Source organism: Pipistrellus kuhlii, unplaced genomic scaffold, assembly GCF_014108245.1.
Source record: "Pipistrellus kuhlii isolate mPipKuh1 unplaced genomic scaffold, mPipKuh1.p scaffold_m20_p_10, whole genome shotgun sequence".
NCBI classification, from domain to species: domain Eukaryota; kingdom Metazoa; phylum Chordata; class Mammalia; order Chiroptera; family Vespertilionidae; genus Pipistrellus; species Pipistrellus kuhlii.
Genome location: NW_023425405.1, coordinates 15,654,586 through 15,673,533, shown reverse-complemented (window position 1 = coordinate 15,673,533; position 18,948 = coordinate 15,654,586). Strand labels below are relative to the sequence as shown.

The 18,948-nt window shown below is 42.2% G+C and overlaps 1 protein-coding gene across 7 annotated transcripts in view; it reads left to right on the top strand.

The window, feature by feature from the left end:
• The first annotated feature begins 1,327 nt into the window (after window positions 1-1,327).
• Window positions 1,328-18,948, top strand: part of SLC35B4 (solute carrier family 35 member B4) — a 38,298-nt gene continuing 20,677 nt past the window's right edge. For 3 of the 7 annotated variants that reach the window (XR_004986205.2, XR_004986203.2, XM_045576887.1), the window contains exons 1-2: window positions 1,333-1,689; window positions 11,472-11,585. Coding sequence is in view for 3 of the 7 variants with exons in the window: in XM_045576887.1 (XP_045432843.1) it covers window positions 1,613-1,689; window positions 11,472-11,585 (191 nt within the window). In the remaining 4 variants the exon portion in view is untranslated. Of the gene's footprint in view, window positions 1,690-11,471; window positions 11,586-18,948 lie in introns of all 7 variants that reach the window. The other 4 variants (XR_004986206.2, XR_004986207.2, XM_036427386.2 and 1 more) reach the window with 2 other exon arrangements.

Sequence of the window (18,948 nt, the reverse complement as noted above, 5' to 3'; positions counted from 1 at the left end):
GACTAAATAGTCAGGTGTTGCACATTTTAAAAATTCTTGCAGCACACCAGCGTGCTTCTTGTGGCAAGTGGTCTGAAAATTGCTGCCCTAGGCCAGTGGTCGGCAAACTCATTAGTCAACAGAGCCAAATATCAACGGTACAATGATTGACATTTCTTTCGAGAGCCAAAATTTTTAAACTTAAACTTCTTCTAATGCCACTTCTTCAAAATAGATTCGCCCAGGCTGAAAACCGACTTCTGCTCATGGGCCATGAAATTTCAATCACACTGTACGTGCGCGCCCACATGTGGTGTTATGTGGAAGAGCCGCACTCAAGGGGACCAAGAGCCGCATGTGGCTTGCAAGCTGCAGTTTGCCGACCAGTGCCCTAGGCTGATACAAGCAAGAATTAAGTTGTAATGGAATCTTATAAACATTATAATTAAATGACATTAAATGAAACAGTACTAAAAAAATTGCTGTATATGGTTTTGACAAGAGGTCAGTAGAACTCAAAATAAAACTATTTTAGAAAATCTGGCTTTTATCAGAAAAGGCTGCGAATATAGATTAGTCTTTAAAAATATTTGGTGGTAAAGTGAAGGAGAAAGAGAAATTACTTTGAGCATGACTGTAGGCTAAGGGGAAGGAGAAAAGGAACAGTAGGGTGGCAGGAGGTCCCAAAGTCAATGGGGTGGGGTAGAGAAGTCTCCAGAAACAATTGTTTTGTAGGTATCTGCTCTTCTACAATAAGTGAGGTCCTCAGATGGGCAGCATCAGCAGCACCTGGGAACTTGTTAGCTATGCAGAATCTCAGGGCAAATTGCAGGTGTAATGGATCAGAATCCACATTTTAACAAGATCTCCAGGTGACCATAGCTTGTAATCCTCACAAGAGGTAAGATTGGCATTATTGCTAACTGGGCATTATTGCTCCCGGCTTTTTTTTTCTTTCTTTCTTTCTTTTTTTTTTTCCTTTTTTCTCCCCCCAATAATGAGACTAAGGCTCGAGGAAGCTACCTGAGATAGCAGAGCTGATTAGCAGCTGAGCCAACATTCAATTCCAGCACTTTCTGATTCCAATGCTCCTTTCTAAAGGTAGAAAAGTAAGTTCAGAGGAATTTTTGCTTTCACCCAATTGTTTCAGATGCTAGAACGCCGCCAGCAACCAATCACCGGTCTGCAGCTCTCGTGCCGCCCCCTGTGTTTGTTGAGACCGTGACTCTCGCACCCCGCCCTGAGCCCTTGGCATACTCGCCGGAAAGTTGGGAACTACACTTCCCAACAAATCCTGCGGCTTCCTATCGCGAGAGGCGTGCCGATAACCTCGCTTCTCTCTCTCCTCTCTAGTGGAGGGTCCCTGCAGCGGCGGGGCACGTCCCAGCATGACGTAAGGGCGCGTGGCATCCTGGGATATGTAGTCTGGCTGGGACCAGAGCGCCCCCTCGAATGAATGGGGCCGGGGCTGGCAGTGAACTACAGCTCCTCTAGCCCGGAGCGTTGGTGGCGGCGCCACCAGGGAAGAGCCGCGCTCCGGGAAGGGACGATGTTCTGTGCCGCCGCCGCCGCCGAGGTAGTGGTCTAGGCGGGCGCTTCCTCCGCGCGCTCATTCCCCTTCCCCGCGCTGACCATGCGCCCGCTCTTCGCGGTGGGCCTGGTGTTCGCCGGCTGCTGCAGTAACGTGATCTTCCTGGAGCTGCTGGTCAGGTGAGTAACCCCGCGGCTCTCGGGGTTGCACCGAGGAAGCCGGAGGGGCGTCCCCACGCGTCACCCCCACGCCCCGCGGGTTCGGCCCTGCGCCGCCTGGGACCCTGAGAGCCCACTCCTCCATTCTGCGCAGGCTCCGTCCGCTGCCCCAGCAAATAGTTTCACAGCATCCCTCGCAGGAAACACTCGGGGTGTTGCTGGCATCACCCCTTTTTCACACACTTGAGGGTTTGAGTCCGGGAGAATTTCTCACGTGACTGGGCAGAATCTTGTGGCCGCAGAACCCAAGGTTCCTCTAGCTCTTTTCTCCAACCGGGTAGTAATTAATGCCACGTTTGACTGGAGCACTGGACCAAAGCTTTTGGACTTAGAATGCAGTCTGATTTTGTACACGCTGCAAAGAAAGAGTCACGTGTGTTAAAGTGCCTGCAGAGCATTTGTTTGTTACCTTTATAGAGGAGGTGGCCATGAGTACTTTGCCCAAACATTACCTCTCAGTGATGTAGGTGAATCAGTTCTTATTTATGTATGTGGTCCGTCTAATGGACCCAAGAGAGCATTTCCAGCTTTAAGGTATTAGTCTTTAAACTGGGAGGCATGTGTTTTGGGACGTAACTTCGTAAATTTAAGATTGGGGGAGTAGATAAAAACAGCTGTGGTGCATTTATATAATGGAATACTACTTGGCTGTAAAAAAAGAAAATCTTACCTTTTGCAACAGCATGGATAGACCTGGAGAGAATTATGCTAAGTCAAATGAGCCAGTCAGAGAGAGAGAAATACCATCTGATCTCAGGTGTATGTGGAATGGAATCAGCGCAATCATTTGACAAACAAAATAGAAACAGAAGCATAGGTACATAACAGATTGACAGCTGTCAGAGGGGAGGAGAGTTGGGGGCTGGGTGAAAAAAGGTGAAGGGATTAAGAAAAAACATAAATATATATGACACATTGGCAGGGTCAACAGCATGGTGATAGCCAGGTGGAAAGGAGGGGTTTGGGAGGTGGAAGTGGGCAAAGAAGAGGTAAGTGGGAACAGAAATATACTGGGTGGTGAGCGCAGGGTGCAGATGATGTTTTTATTGAGTTGTACACATGAAACCTGTATAGTTTTATTAACCAGAGTCACCCCAATAAATTCAAGAAAAGAAAAGAATGGGGGTGACAAATGGAAGCTTCCAGTGGTGAGCAGGAGGTATTACACACAGATGTCAAATTTCAGTGTTGCACACCTGAAACTTATGCAATGTTAGCTTAAAAAAAAATGGCTTTACCGAAGTGAAACTAGGATGGCATGCAGATAATGTAGAGAAATAATGTGCAGCGTTCAATGGCTGCAAACTTACAGAAAAAAACAACAGGTGTCCTGAAAAAGGCTCAGGACTGAAAATCTTGAAATTATGAACTTCAGCTGAAACCGGTTTGGCTCAGTCAGTAGGGGTGTCGAACTCAATCAGAGAAGGGGCCAAAATCTAAAGTGTCGGCCTGCGGACTGAAAGGTCCCAGGTTTGATTCTGGTCAAGGGCATGTCCCTTGGTTGCGGGCACATCCCTAGTGCGGGGTGTGCAGGAGGCAGCTGATCCATGTTTCTGTCATCGATGTTTCTAGGTCTCTATCCCTCTCCCTTCCTCTCTGTAAAAAATCAGTAGAATATATATTTTTAAAAAAATTATGAACTTCATTCTTGACTTTGTCATATCCTGGTTTGGTGACCTATTCAAATCATTTCTCTTCTCTGGACCTCCTCCTCCTGCTGTAAAACGCTATTTATGGCGCTATCTACCATCATGTTCCCGAGTCTACACGTTATCTCCATGGGTCATCAGGACAATCTGTGTCCAAAATAGGTCAAGAATTAGAATATCTGTTTTCATGAAAATTGAATAGTACCCAAGAAGTCAGATGCTCTTTTACTTCTTGTAAGTGGCAGAGACAAGACCAGAATCTAGAATATCTCAACTCCTGGTCCAATAACTCTCTTCAACCTCCCTGTTTAATTTTGAACTTGAGCACGTTATAGGTTTTGGTCACCCAGTTTCTCATGTGGTGCCCACTAGAAATGTCTTTTATTTTCCTGATCCCATGGGTTAAAGTCATTCTGAAACAACTAGTTTATTTAAGGTAAACTCTGTGTGGGCTTTATTTTTGCAGTAACTGAGCTTGAAATTTTGTTATGCAGACAGTGTTGATAAAGATCTGTCATTTGGCATTCTTTTCTTTTTAAAGGATAAAGAACTTTTTTTAAAAAACAAGAATAGTTTATTGATTTTCAGAGAGAAAGGAAGAGAGAGGAACATCGATATGAAAGTGCAACATCGATCAGCTGCCTCCTGCATACTCCCCACCGGGGATCCAGCCCGAAACCTGGGCATGTGCCTTGACCTAGAATCCAACGGGCAGCTTTGTGGTGCACACAGAGGAAGGCCCAACGAACTGAGCCACACTGGCCAGGGCCATTTGTCCTTCTTGAGAGCAGGTGGAGAGGGATATAGCAATGTATCCTGCTGTAAGCTGGTACGTTTTAAAGGAAGGTTACTTTAGAAATCTAATGATTTCTGTTCCTTTATTTATTTTTTAAAATTTACAGTTGAAAGTATTACACATGTCCCCCTTTTTTCCTCATGGACCCCCACCCCTATCTTCCTCTCCAGGCCTCCTCTGCACTATTGTCTGTGTCCATGGGTTATGCAGATATGCACAGAAGTTCTTTGGTTAATCTCTTCCCACCCCTCACCCCCTCTACCACCCAGCCTTTCCTCTGAGATTAGTCAGTCTGTTCATGCTTCTATGCCTCTGGATCTGTTTTGTTCATCAGTTTATTTTGTTCATTAGATTTCACATATGAGTGAGATCATGTGATGCTTGTCTTTCTCTGACTGGCTTGTTTGGCTTAGTGTCATACTCTCCAGGTCCCTCCATGCTATCCCAAAGGGTAAGAAATCTTTCTTTTTTACTGCTGCATAGTATTCCATGGTGTAAATGTAATGAGTGGATAAAAAAAGCTTCTTCTTTTTTTTTTTTTTTTTTTTTTTTTATCCACTCATCTAACTTGGGCTGTTTCCAGATCTTAAGCTATTGTAAATTGTGCTGCTATAACAAAGGGGTACATACATTCTTTCTGATTGGTGTTCTGGGTTTCTAGGATATATTCCTAGAGGTAGGATCACCAGGTCAAATGGCAGTTCCATTTTTAATTTTTTTGAGGAAACTCCATACTGTTTTCCACAGTGGCTGCACCAGTCTGCATTCCCACCAGCAGTGTACTAGGGCCATAGTCAGCAAACTGTCATATGCGGCTCTTTGGCCCCTTGAGTATGGCTCTTCCACAAAATACCATGGCCTGGGCGAGTCTATTTTGAAGAAGTGGTGTTAGAAGGAGTTTAAGGTTAAAAAATTTGGCTCTCCAAAGAAATTTCAATCGTTGTACTGTTGATATTTGGCTCTGTGGACTAAAGAGTTTGCCAACCACTGTACTAGGGTTCCCTTTTTCTCCACATCCTCAGCACCATTTGTTCTTTGTTGATTTGTTAATGATAGCCATTCTGACAGGTGTGAGGTGATACCTCATTCTCATTTTAATTTGCATCTCTCTGATGATTAGTGACTAGCATTTTTTCATATGTCTCTTAGCCAGCTGTATGTCCTTTTTGGAGAAGTGTCTATTTAGGTCTTTGCCCATTTTTTAATTGGATTGTTTGTAAGCAATCTATGAATTTAATGCAGTTCTTTCAAAATCCCAATGGCATATTTCACTGATCCAGAACAAATATTTTGAAATTAATATGGAACCAACCATATAAGTTTATATGGCAGCAATCTTGAGAAAGAAGAACAAAGTGGTAGGGATCACAATACCAGATATCAAGTTATACTACAGAGCCATGTAATCAGAACAGCCTTGTCCCAGCACAAGAACAGGTATATAGATTAGTGGAACAGAACAGAGAACCCAGAGATTGACCCAAGCTTGATTCATAATTGACAAAGGAGACAAAAGCATACAGTAGAGTAACAGTCTCTTTAATAATTGGTGTTGGAAAAATTGGACAGATACATGCAAAAAAATGTAACGAGGCCACCAACTTACACCATACAAAAGAATAAACTCAAAATGGATAAAAAACTTAAATGTAAGTCATAGAACCATAAAAATTCCACAAGAAACCATAGGCAGCAAAATCCAAGACACCTCTCATAGCAGTATGTTTGCTGATAGATCTCTTAAGGCCAGGGAAACATGGGAAAAATAAACAAATGGGACTACATCAAAATAAAAAGCTTCTGCACAGCAAAAGAAACCATCAACAAATGAAAAGGGAGCCCACTGTATGGGAGAGCATATTTGCCACAGATATATCTAATAAAGGGTTAATTTTCAAAATATATAAGGACTCAACTAATACAACTTAAGAAATGAAAATTGACTTTAAAATATAAAAATGTGATAAAATCAGGCCAGCCAAATAGAGGTCAGAGAATAATAGTGTCTCATATGTGTTGAATATGCCATTACATCAAAAATTCTGAAAGGTGGTGTGATGTCAGTTATGCTGGCAGCTGAAGGCCCTCTTGCTAGTTATGAGCACTCAGCTAAATTTCTTTTTTGATCTCCCCAGTCTGTTTGCTCAACAGTAAAAGTGGGGCGGGCGGTGATAGTGCCACTTGCCTCACGTGGATCTGAAGGAGATCTGACACACATTCAGGCTTCCCCTCCCCTCTGATGACTTCTATTTCAGTGTAGGTCTGCCTTGTTTTATGGGTTCGTTCCTGAGAGGTTGTGGATAAATGTAACTTTACAGAACGTTTTCATGCATTAGGGAAGCTTCTCCTTAGAAGGCTTTGAATAATGTGTAAATAAATTGTCGCTCATTTATTCTTTTTGGTGAATCTAGGTTTTTGCACACAGCAATGGGTTTCATAAGGAGAGGAGTACATTTATGGCTTTAATGAATGGGACAGCAGATGAATAGCAGCTTTTTCCTTATTTGCTTGGGCAACTCACCACTTCTCATGTTATAGTAAAATAAGAGCTGGTTGGACTGGATGGTCTTTACAGTTCTTTCTAGTTTTGGCCTTCTCAGAATTTGTGACTCTGTCTTGGGACATCGCAGCTCATAAATCCTCATAGAGCAGGAACTGTGCGTTTTATATGGCTTCCTTGGAACCATTGGGTGCCGTCATAAGTGGCAAGTAGAGAAATGGAAATACTTAAGTGAATTGCAGGGAAAAGCGAACATTTTAAATCACTTTTCCCAAATTAGAAAACAAATTTAGGTTTTTGTTTCTGATGCTTATACCTATATTTAGGATCTAAGATGAAATCCAGGCCACAATGCAGTGCAAAGAGCAAATGTGAATGACTGAGGGGATAGGCACCAGCTAACTGAGTAGGCAAGGTATTGTGTGTCTTACATGAGGAAAACAATCTGAAACATTTTCTTTCCCCCGTTTTATTCCAATCAAGTGCCTAGTACTGAATCAGATAGAATAGTTTCCTAAATCTAGAATATGAGATAGCAAAAGGCATGAAATATATGCCCAATTCTTTCTCTTCAAAGATGCCTTTTAAAACAAATAAAAACTTGCCCTGGCCAGTACAGCGCGGTTGGTGGGAGTGTTGTTCCATGCACGAAGGGTTGTGGGTCCAAGTCCTGGTCAGACACTTACCCAGGTTGTGGGTTCGATCCCCAGTCAGGGGAGAGGCAACCAATAGATGTTTCTCTCTCATGTGTATGTCTCTTTCTAAAATCGATAAAAGTATATCCTCTGGTGAGGATTTTTAAAAAAATATATTTTATTGATTTTTTTTACAGAGAGGAAGAGAGAGGGATAGAGAGTTGGAAACATTGATGTGAGAGAATCATCATCAGCTGCCTCCTGCACACCCCAAACTGGGGATGTGCCCGCAAGCAAGGTACATGCCCTTGACCAGAATTGAACCTGGGACCTTTCAGTCCGCAGGCCGATGCTCTATCTACTGAGCCAAACCGGTTTCAGCTCTGGTGAGGATTTAAAAAAAATTTTATATGAAAAATTAAAATGAAATGAAAAATTGATTCTTGCCAAAGAAACTTCAAAGTCAAAGAAATTGTTTTCAGTTATGATTATAAACTCTTGATAAATGAATTTCAACAAAACAAGTGATTTAGGGAAAAAGCTCAAGTTTTTACTCTAAAGTTTTGAAATGAATTATTTAAGTTAAAATAAATAATTGGTATCTACACAACAGTATAGATAATGTTCCTAAAAAGTTCTGTCAGCTCATTTTTATTTTTTTTTAAGAAGAGGCAACCCTGCCTGGAGGAGTTGCCCTTCTGTTAAACTTTCTTTTCTTTTCTTTTCTTTTTTTAAATATATTTTTATTGATTTTTTACAGAGAGGAAGGGAGAGAGAGAGCTAGAAATGTCGATGAGAGAGAAACACCGACCAGCTGCCTCTTGCACACCCTCTACTGGGGATGTGCCTGCAACCAACGTACATGCCCCTGACTGGAATCGAACCCGGGACCTTTCAGTCTGCAGACGCATGCTCTACCACTGAGCCAAACCGGTTTCGGCATCATTTTTTTTTTTTTTTTTTTTGGAATCATGTGAGTGCAACAGGGAAATTTAACAACCCTATGGAGATTAGGGTGGTCAAGGAGCCAATAGGAAGTGACTCCTGATGGGTATGGGATTTGTCGGAGAATTCCTAAATCTAGGTCGTGGTTGCTTAAAGTGAGGCATCCCCACATTCATTCAGGTGCCCGAGTGAAGGCCAGACACTGCCCGGAGCGTGGGGGCACCTTCCTCTGGCCATCCCTCTGTGGCACTGAGTCCTTACTCTCTCCTACTCCTTCATCCTGACATCCCGGGGCAGAGGTCTCATTCACGTGGGCGTTTCCTGGCAGCTAGCCCTAACTTTATGCACAGTAGGTGCTCCCTAATTTTTTTTTAATTTCTTTATTGATTATGGTATCACATAATTGTCCTCATCCCCCCATTCCCATCCCAAACCCCTTCCCACGTATGCCCTCCCCTGTTGTCCATGACCACTGGTTAGGCTTATATGCATGCACACAAGTCCTTTGGTTGATCTCTGCCCTTTGCCCCCACCCTCCCCTACCTTCCCTCTGAGGTTTGACAGCTGCATCTCTGTTTCTAGGTCTGTTTCTGTTAATCAATTTATTCCCTAATTGTTCTTTAGTTGGATTGGCCTAAGTTTTTGCAAAGAGAAATGGGAGGGAAAGCAAGGGAGTTTCTTGAGCCCTTGGGCTAAATCTTGGGTTTGGCACATTATATATATTTTTTTCATCACATCCTCAGGACAAGGTTAAAAGCATGTCCCTTTTGATTTATAGGTGAGAAAAAAACGGTCAATATAAATATATTTTAAAAGGTCACTATATTCAATTGAAGACCTTCTGATATGCAAGATGTGACATTTTGGCATCCTAGAGCCCTCTGCCTTTTCCCCTGCTTGGCAGACACCGTGGGAAGTGTGTTTAAGGGACTGGCTTATTTGCTCTGCAATAAAACCAGTGGGCTAGGCATACTTACTGTTCCCATTTGAAAGGTAAGGAAACTAGATGAAATCAACTTCCATGCCTCAGGGTGATGACAGCTGCGTCTTGCACGTCACTGTGAATTTTTAGCTGCTGGAGCGCAGTAATTCTCAACCCTGTGTCAGCACATAAACATCACCTGTGCCTCTTACACGCACCCTCACCCCAGACCTACCTTAGGGTTCTCGGCCTTTGCACTTGAGACTCAAGAGGGAAGTTTTCAACAGTGCAGGACCCTACCCCAGGCCAATCCACTCCGAGCTGGGAGGGGACGCTCCCAGGGCACCTGGCTGTAACGAGCAGAGCAGCGAGGTGTGTAGACTGTGCCAAGAACTGTCTAGAGCTCAGGTTCCTTCTCCTCTACACTCACAGTGAGGGCAATGGCTTTAATTGCTCCTTCAATGGGGTGAATGCCTTACATGATTATTTATGGGTTCCTGCAACCTTTAGCCCTGTCCCTGGAACAGAAGAGGGGCTAAAAGAAATCACTGAACTGAATATAAAGCAGTAGTTTTCATAGGCAGTGGAGCCTAAAGAGTAGCAACAGTTCCGCTTCAAGGTGTAAGCACAGCTCCGGACAAGAAAGGCCTGTGCTCGGAGCTGTTTATTTTTATGCCTGATGCGTGTATTTTGGAATTTATGTACTTGTTACTGCTACTTAATATTAAAACCACTAACAGCCAAAACCGGTTTGGCTCAGTGGATAGAGCATCGGCCTGTGGACTGAAAGGTCCCAGGTTCGATTCTGGTCGAGGGCATGTACCTTGGTTGCGGGCACATCTCCATTGGGGGTGTGCAAGAGGCAGATGATCGATGTTTCTAACTCTCTATTCCTTTCTCTTCCTCTCTGTAAAAAATCAATAAAATATACTTTAAAAAAAATAAAACCACTAACAGAGGATGGAGTTTATTTTAATAAATAGCATTGTGCCCTGACTGGTTTAGGGCAGTGGATAGAGTGTGGAAAAGTCCCAGGTTTGATTCCTGTCAAGGGCATGTACCTTGGTTGCAGGCACATCCCCAGTGGGAGGTGTGCAGGAGGCAGCTGATTGGTGTTTCTCTCTCATCAATGTTTCTTACTCTCTATTCCTCTCCCTTCCCCTCTGTAAAAAAAAAAAAAAAAAAAAAAAATTTAAAGGATCAAAAATAAATAAATAAGTAGTATTGTATTAATATTTAGTAATATAATTACACCCCTCTATTCACTAGCCGTGGGTAAATGTGTTGGGTGAAGGTGCAGGATACGAAGGCTGAGTTTTGTAATGTGGGGATATGGGTAGTATGGGCAGCCGGGAAGTTCAGGAAAACAAAGGCAGCGAGCTGCTCCCCCTGACCCTCCAGTGATTGAGCAGAGCCTCATGGAAGACAAGCTCAAGAAAACCACAAACGGTTTCGGTAACTCCTTTTCAGAGTGCCCCAGGAGGGATGCCAGAAAGAATTCTTCTCTTGTTACACTTTTCCTTAAGTCACCATGAAAGATTCCCCATCCCCTACATAGATCACTGAAGAGCTTCGATGGAATTTCATAAACATTCATTGAGTGCCTAATATATTTGTGTTAATGGTTGTGGAGAATAGTAGACTATAGCAGTGTAGACCATAGACTATAGCCCTCATTCTTTTCATTATTGCTTCTTACCCCTTTTTAGACGTTTTTTTCCCTAGTCATCCACCCCCAGACACACTATATATGGGTTTATGTGCTGTACATATATCTGTGCTCTATAATTAACAAAATAGTAAGCTTTCCATACCCTAAGAACCAATTTTTGCCCCTGTGAGGGAGCTAAGGCAATGTCCCCGGGTATGAGTCTTTGGTCTTGAAGATTCCTGGTCAGAAGTATATATAGACATTTCTAGGAGACCTGAGCATACGCTGCGTAGGCTGACTAGGATCCTGAATAAAGCCCTCTTGGTTAAGTGAAGATCTCAGAAAGAACATCTCACCGACCAGTTCCTACAGTTTACCAGGAAGGTTGTGTCATAGTTCCAGGGAGCGTGTATCAGAGTGGTCCTTCCTGACGGGCTGCTGTACCTACAGAGGAGTGAAATAAGGCTTGGCATTCTTCCCTGTGAGGTATATTGCTAAATGTATGTGATCCGTGGGACATGAAAACTGAGAGGACAGGGGGTGATGGAAATCTATCTCCCTGTTACTCTGAACTGTCAATATAACAAGTCAGTGGCCTTTATCTCAGTTTTTTGTGTCTTTTTCTTTTTGTCCCCCACTATGCAGGAAGCATCCAGGATGCGGGAACATTGTGACATTTGCACAATTTTTCTTTATTGCTGTGGAAGGCTTCCTCTTTGAAGTCAATTTTGGGAGGAAGCAGCCAGCTATCCCAATAAGGTATGTACATTGAAGTCTCTTTTAGACTTTCTTTGTCTTTTAAAATAACATCTCCTAAGAATCCAGAAACACCAGTCGGAAAGAATATATCTACCCATTTGTTCGTAGCAGTGCAATTTACAGTAGCTAAGATTTGGAAACAGCCCAAGTGCCCATCAGTGAATGAATGGATAAAAAAGCTGTGATACCTTTACACAATGGAATGCTACACAGCTGTAAAACAAACAAACAACTCACCATTTGCAATAGTGGGCATGAACCTGAAGAGTATTATGCAAATTAAATAAGCCAGTCAGAGAAAGATAAGTATCAAATTATCTCACTGATTTGTGGAATCTAATGATCAAAATAAACTGATGAATAAAATAGATTTAGAGGCATGAAAGCATGCAACAGGCTGATAAACTTCAGTAAGAAGGGGAAGGTTATGGGGTTGGAGGGGAGGATTAACAGGGGAACTTATATGCATAACCCTATATGTATAACCCAAGAACACAGGCAATAGGGGTGGTGAAAACCTGGGAGAAATGGGAACCAGTTGGAGGCGGTCAACGGGGAAAACAAAAAAACACAAACAGGACATCTATAATACTTTTAACGATAAAGATAAATTTTTAAAAAATTAAGAGCTTTTCTGGTACTTACGCAAAAGGAATATGAGACATCCATTTATAAGATTTGTATCAAAGATATAGTAGAGTTTATATTCATTTTCTAAATTTAATATGTTGTGAAACTCCAGGAGCCTGTCCTAATATATAAAAAGCCAGGGACCATCACAACCAAGCAACTGGATGGATGACCAAACAGTAGGCCATGTGGGGCGACAAGGCTGTCAGGGGGGTTAGTGAGGGATGATCAAATGACTGAACAGAAGGCTGCGTAGGGCGAGCAGGCCGGCGGGGGGCGGGGGGGCAGTTGGGGGCAACCAGGCTGACGGGGGGGAGGGGGGGCGGGGGGCCAGTTGGGGGTGATCAGGCCAGTAGGCAGAGACGGTTAGGTGTGATCAGGCTGGTGGGCGGGGGGAGTGGGGCATTAGGGGTGATCAGGCAGGACGGCAGGTGAGCAGTTAGGAACCAGTGGTCCCAGATTGTGAGAGGGATGTCCGACTGCTGGCAGGATTGTGCCTAAACCGGCAGTCGGACATCCCCCGCGGGTTCCTGGATTGGAGAGGGTGCAGGCTGGGCTGAGGGACAACCACCACCCCCATGCATGAATTTCGTGCACCGAGCCTCTAGTTAGTATTTAAAATAAAATTCCTATCACTTTAAATAACTGATGGAGACAACAGTGTGTGTGTGTGTGTGTGTGTGTGTGTTTGTGTGTGTGTCTAACTGAGTGGTAGGTGATAAGTTAAAGGCCTAGTGTGATCTCACCAATTTTTTAAATAGTTATGTGTGCTATCCTCATGTTATCACATACGGTAAGAGTGTTATCATTTTTCCTTTTAAGAAATGAATTCCTTTTGGAAATAGAGGTGGTAGTTGTGTAATATTGAGAATGAACTAAATGTCCCTGAATTATTCACTTTTTAAAAAATGGTTGATTTTATGTTATGTGAATTTCACCTCAATTAAAAGAAAGTGATTGGCAAACTAAGGCAAAATTGTTGATTCCAAACCTCTATCCATTAGTCTATATTTACATAGTTGTACTCATGGGGCCAAATAGCAATTCTTATAATAAACAATGTATTGAAAATGTATTCTTGCTGTCAGAGATTTGAAATAAATATGTAATCCACCTATTATTTAATAGGATAGTGTCACTTAATCCCTTTGAGGGGGTCCTTCTGGTATGAATGTATGCGGGGACTGGTTAAGGTTTGGTGTTGGTATTATTTTGCAGCATTCCTGAGTAATCTTACTATAGAAAACCTAGCTGAATTTTGTTATTAATATCGTATTTTAAAATTCCCAATGTGATGCTAAATATTCTGAATACATTTTTGTTTGTTTTTGTTGGCTTTCATATCTGCACAAAATTCTTTGCTCTCAAGTCCAGTATGACATCATGGGGAGCTCCAGCATTTTTTATTTCTTTGACCCTTTCTCTGTTTCCATTCTGGCTGCCAGCGAAGTTCAGGACCTATTCATTTTCCTCACAACTTTTATAACAGTTCTAGATTCTAGAGGCCCAGTGCACATTCGTGCACTTGAGGGCGTGCTCCCTTAGCCCAGCCTGCACCCTTTTGCAGTCTGAGAGCCCTTGAGGGATGGCAGTTGGACATTTTTATTGCTGCCACGAGGTGGGAGAGGCTCCCACCACCACTGCTGCGCTTGCCAGCTGTGAGCCCAGCTTCTGGCTGAGCAGCACTCCCCTGTGGAGCGCACTGACCACCAGGGGGTAGCTCCCTGTGGTGAGCGTCTGCCCCCTGGTGGTCATTGTGCGACATAGTGACTGGTTGTTCCTGTTCGGTCGATTTGCATATTACCCTTTTATTTTATTTTATTTTTTTTATTTTTTTATTTTTTTAAATATATTTTATTGATTTTGTACAGAGAGGAAGGGAGAGAGATAGAGAGTTAGAAACATTGATGAGAGAGAGTCATCGATCAGCTGCCTCTTGCACATCCCCCACTGGGGATATGCCCGCAACCAAGGCACATGCCCTTGACCGGAATCGAACCCGGGACCCTTCAGTCCCCAAGCCGACGCTCTATCCATTGAGGCAAACCGGTCCCGGCTGCATATTACCCTTTTATTATATAGAATCCTTCTTGCACAGCCTTTGGCCAGTTACCTCCTCATCTCACATGTCAGCTTCTTACCTTTGTAGTGTGGCACCCTCTCTCACAAGTGCTCAGGGGTCACCATTAGGGTCAGAATAAAGCCCAAACTCCCTAACCTGCCCTTGGAGGCTCACCATAACCCTTCCCTAACAGCCATGCTCCATGTGTCCCATTTGTGCTGGCTTTTTATTTCCTACCTATGAAGCTTTAATGACAATCTTGCTCCTGTCATTCATTCCTGTGAGCGATTTCTGGGCAGTGCTATGTTGGCAACAATGTAGAATAAAGTTGGAATTAATTTCCTGAAAGACCTTAATGAACTCATTTTATCTTTAGATGGCATCTTTTCAAGACAGGGACTAAGAAAATTTGGCAAGTCACCAGTGGTATATGACTTAAAGCAGGGGCACAGCTATTGCCAATAGTTTTTTCATATGTGTGATACTGTTTTTGCATTGATAGGGAAGATAGCTTAGACTTGGTGTCGTCGAATTCTTCAGATGTGCAAAGATGAAGGATGAGATTCCGTCCTTCAAAGATCAGCATTTTGTGACGAACACGGAACTCCTTATTTACCTTTCCCCTGCATTCTTTAGCCATTTATTTTAAACTAGAGGCTTGGTGCACGGGGGTGGAAATACCTCAGCCTGGTTTGTGCCCTCTTGCAATCCAGGACATCTTGGGGGATGTCCCGACTGTCGGTTTAGGCCCAATCCCCGCAGGAGCCTATGGGGATCGGGCCTAAACTGGCAGTCGGGACATCCCCCGAGGGATGTAGGAGTGGGCCAAGCGGCAGGCAGCCAGGGAGGAGCCCAAGCCAGGGTCCTGGCGCCATGCACGCCCATCCCAGCCTGCTGTGCCTGCCGCTGCCGCTTGGTAGTGCTGCCACGGAGTCGGGAGATTCTCCTGCCGTCGTAGCTGTGCTTGCCAGTGGTGAGCCTGGCTTCTGGCTGAGCGGCGCTCCCCCTGTGGGAACACACTGACCACCAGGGGGCAGCTCCTACATTGAGTGTCTGCCCCCTGCTGGTCAGTGTGCTTCATATAGCGACTGGTCGACCAGTCGTTCCGGTCATTTGGTCATAATGGTTCCTTAGGCTTTTATATATATACTAGGGGCCCAGTGCATGAAATCGCATGAGACCCAGAACCCAGAATCTCGTGGCTCAGCGGGACCCAGAAAGAGTCCTGTGGCTGTGCCACTGCCACTGACGTGGGAGGCAGGACCCAGAAAGAGTCCCGCTGCCTCTGCCACCGCAGCTACCACAGGAGGCGGGACCCAGAAACCCACCCGCAACTCCGGACAAGTCCTCCAGAGTCAGGTTCCCCCCACCCGCATGGGCCTCGCTCTGCACTCAGCCCCGCCAACCCCGAGCACACAGCCTCCTGCTGATCAGTCATTACAGCATGATGGCATGACGACCCCGGCTTTTTATATAATAGATGTGTGTGTGTGTGTGTGTGTGTGTGTATTGCTTTTTCTCCTATTGAATGTATTAGGCTGAGTAAGATGAAATTACTGATATTCAAACTTTTTGACCTATAAAAGTATGGTAGTTTCATGTGGTTGAATGTGATATGTATCAAAGGCATCTTAATTTTATTTGGCTCAACCTGGTATGTGTGAGAGGCATTGTAAAAGTATTTTGTAGTTCAAAATGGGGGCATACAAATGTAAAATTAATTCATTTGTCCATTTGTATTTATTTCTTTATCTAAGGTACTAGGGTTATTGCATTTTTTTTTAAATTTTTTATTTTTTTGTGTTATTTTTTATTTAAAGACCCTGGGGCCCTGGTTTTTAAATACAAATTTGTACAAGTTAAATGATGTCCTCATTAATTGGGAGGTCAATCCAAGTGTGAGATAATTATTAACAGTTGCTAGGCTGAAAGTAACCTTGGACTTAGCAAATATTTTCTTTAGAAATAGTGAAAATTAATAGTATAAACAAGTGTATAAATGTAGTATTTGAGAGAATTGACCATTTTTAAGTTCTTTAGAGGTATATGAAAATTAAACAAAGAACTGACACAATAATAAAAATTCACTTTTGTTTTATTTTAAAAGTGAAATATATTGAGGTAGCAATAAATTTGTGTTATTAATTAACTAGAGGCCCGGTGCATGAAATTCGTGGACGGAGGTGGGGGTTTGTCCCTCAGCCTAGCCTGCACTCTCCAATCTGGGATCCCTCTCACAATCTAGGACTGCTGGCTCCCAACTGCTTGCCTGCTTGCCTTCCCGATTGCCCCTAACCGCTTCTGCCTGCCAGCCTGATTGATGTCTAACTGCTCCCCTGCCAGCCTGTTTACCCCCAACTTCCCTCCTCTGCTGGCCTGATCACCCCTAACTGCCCTCCCCTACAGGCTTGATCACCCCCACTGCCCTCACTTGCAGGCCTGGTCCCTCTCAACTGCCCTCCTCTTTAGGTTTTTGGATCATGTTGAGAAGGATTAGTAGTAAATCTTCTTTGAGTGTTACTGTTTCATTTCCCTTACTAGTGTTCACTCTTTCAGGTTTTCCAATTCATGGTTCAGCCTATATTGGTTGTATATTTCTAAGAACTTTACGATTTTTTTCTAGGTTTATAGAATTAGTTGGTGTATAGGCTTTCATAGTGTTTTTGTATAATGATTTATATTTCTGTGATGTCCACTGTAACTTCTCTTTCATTTTTGATTTTGGGTCTGTTTTCATTTTTTGGTTAGTGCGTCTAACCAGAAGTTTGTCAGTTTTGTTTATCTTTTCAACATACCAGCTGTTTGTTTCATTAATTTTTTTCTGTCTTTTTTTGTTCTGTTTCATTTATTTCTGCTCTGGTTATTATTTTTGTCCCTCTAATGACTGGGCTTTATTTGTTCTTTTTCTAGGTGTTTTTCCTACTTATTGAGATAAATAATTTTTAAAATTTTTATTTTGAGATAGGCCTGTAATGTTCTAAACTTCTCTCTTAATATTGCTTTTGCTGCATCCCCAAAATTTTGGTATGTTGAATTTTCATTTTAATTTGTCTCTGTGCATCTTCTGATCTCTTGCTTTTTCTTTCTTTGACCCAGTAGTTGTTCAATAGCATGTGGGGTTTTTTTTAATTTAGTTTTTAAAAATTATTTATATCCCTCTCTCACCACTACTCCAAACCCCATTTGACAACTATCAGCTTGTTCTCTATATTTATAGGTCTGTTTGTGTGGTTTGTTTTTAGATTTCACGTACAAGTGAAGTCATACAGTATTTGTCTTTCTCTTATTTCACTTAGCATAGTACATTCTGGGTTCCTCTATGTTGTTGAAATGGCAAGATGTTATTTTTTATTGCTGACTAATATATCATTGTATATATTCACTATGTATTTTTTTTGTCCATTCATCTATTGATGGCCATCTAGGTTGCTTCTATATTGGCTGTTACTAATAATGCTGCAGTGAACATAGAGGTGCATATGTCTTTAAAATTAGTGATATTGTTTTCTTTGGATAAATGACTCCCCCCAAAAAAACAATTTATAAGTCTTATGGCAGTTCTACTTTTAATCTCTTGAGGAATTGCCATACCATTTTTTATGTTGTTTACACTAATTTATAATCCCATCAGCAGTGCATTTCCACATCGTCACTAGTACTTATTTGTTGATTTATTGATGATAGCCATTCTAATAGGTGCGAGGTGGTATTTCATTGTGGTTTTAATTTGCATTTCCCTGATTGGTGGTTTTTGAGCATCTTTCCATATATCTGTTGGCCATCTATCTGTATGTCCTCTTTGGAGAAATGTCTTCAGGTCCTCTGCCCATTTTTAAATTGGATTAGGGCTTTTTTTGTTTGTTTTGGTGCTATGAGTTCCTTATGGACAGTATTTTGGATATTAATTTCTGATAGGATGTATCACTTGCAAATATCTTCCTCCATTCAGTAGGTTGCCTTTTTGTTTTGTGGATGGTTTCCTTCTCTGTGCATACATTTTTAGTTTGATGTAGTCATATTTGTTTATTGTTTATTTTGTTTTCCTTGCCTGAGGAAACACATCTAAAAAGAAATTGCTAAAATAAATGTTAAAGCGTTCCCTGCCTATGTTTTCTTCTAGCGTTTCATTGTTTCAGATCTGATAGCTAAGTCTTTAATCCATTTTGAGTTATTTTTGTATATGGTATAAAGAAGTGGTTTAGGGTGTGGGTTTTTTTGTTTGTTTGTTTGTTTTTATGTGTTCAGTTTTCCTGATAACTTATTGAAGTGACTGTCTTTACCCCATTGTAAATTTTTGCCTCTTTTGTTGTAGATTAAGTGATCATATAAGCAAGGATTTATTACTGGTTGCTCTATTATAATCCATTGATCTATATTTGTTTTTATGCCAGTACCATACTGTTTTGAGCATTATAGCTTAATAATATAGTTTGATATCAGGTAGTGTGATACCTCCTACTTTGTTCTTTCTTGGAATTTCTTTGGCTGTTTGCAATCTTTTCTGGTTCCATGTAAATTTTATGATTAGTTTTAATTCTGAAAAAATGCCATTAATATTTTAATATGGGTTACACTGAACCTGTATATTCTTTTAATAATATAATATTTTAACAATTTAATCCTTTCACTCCATGAACAAGGTATATTCTTCCATTTATTTGCTCTTCAATT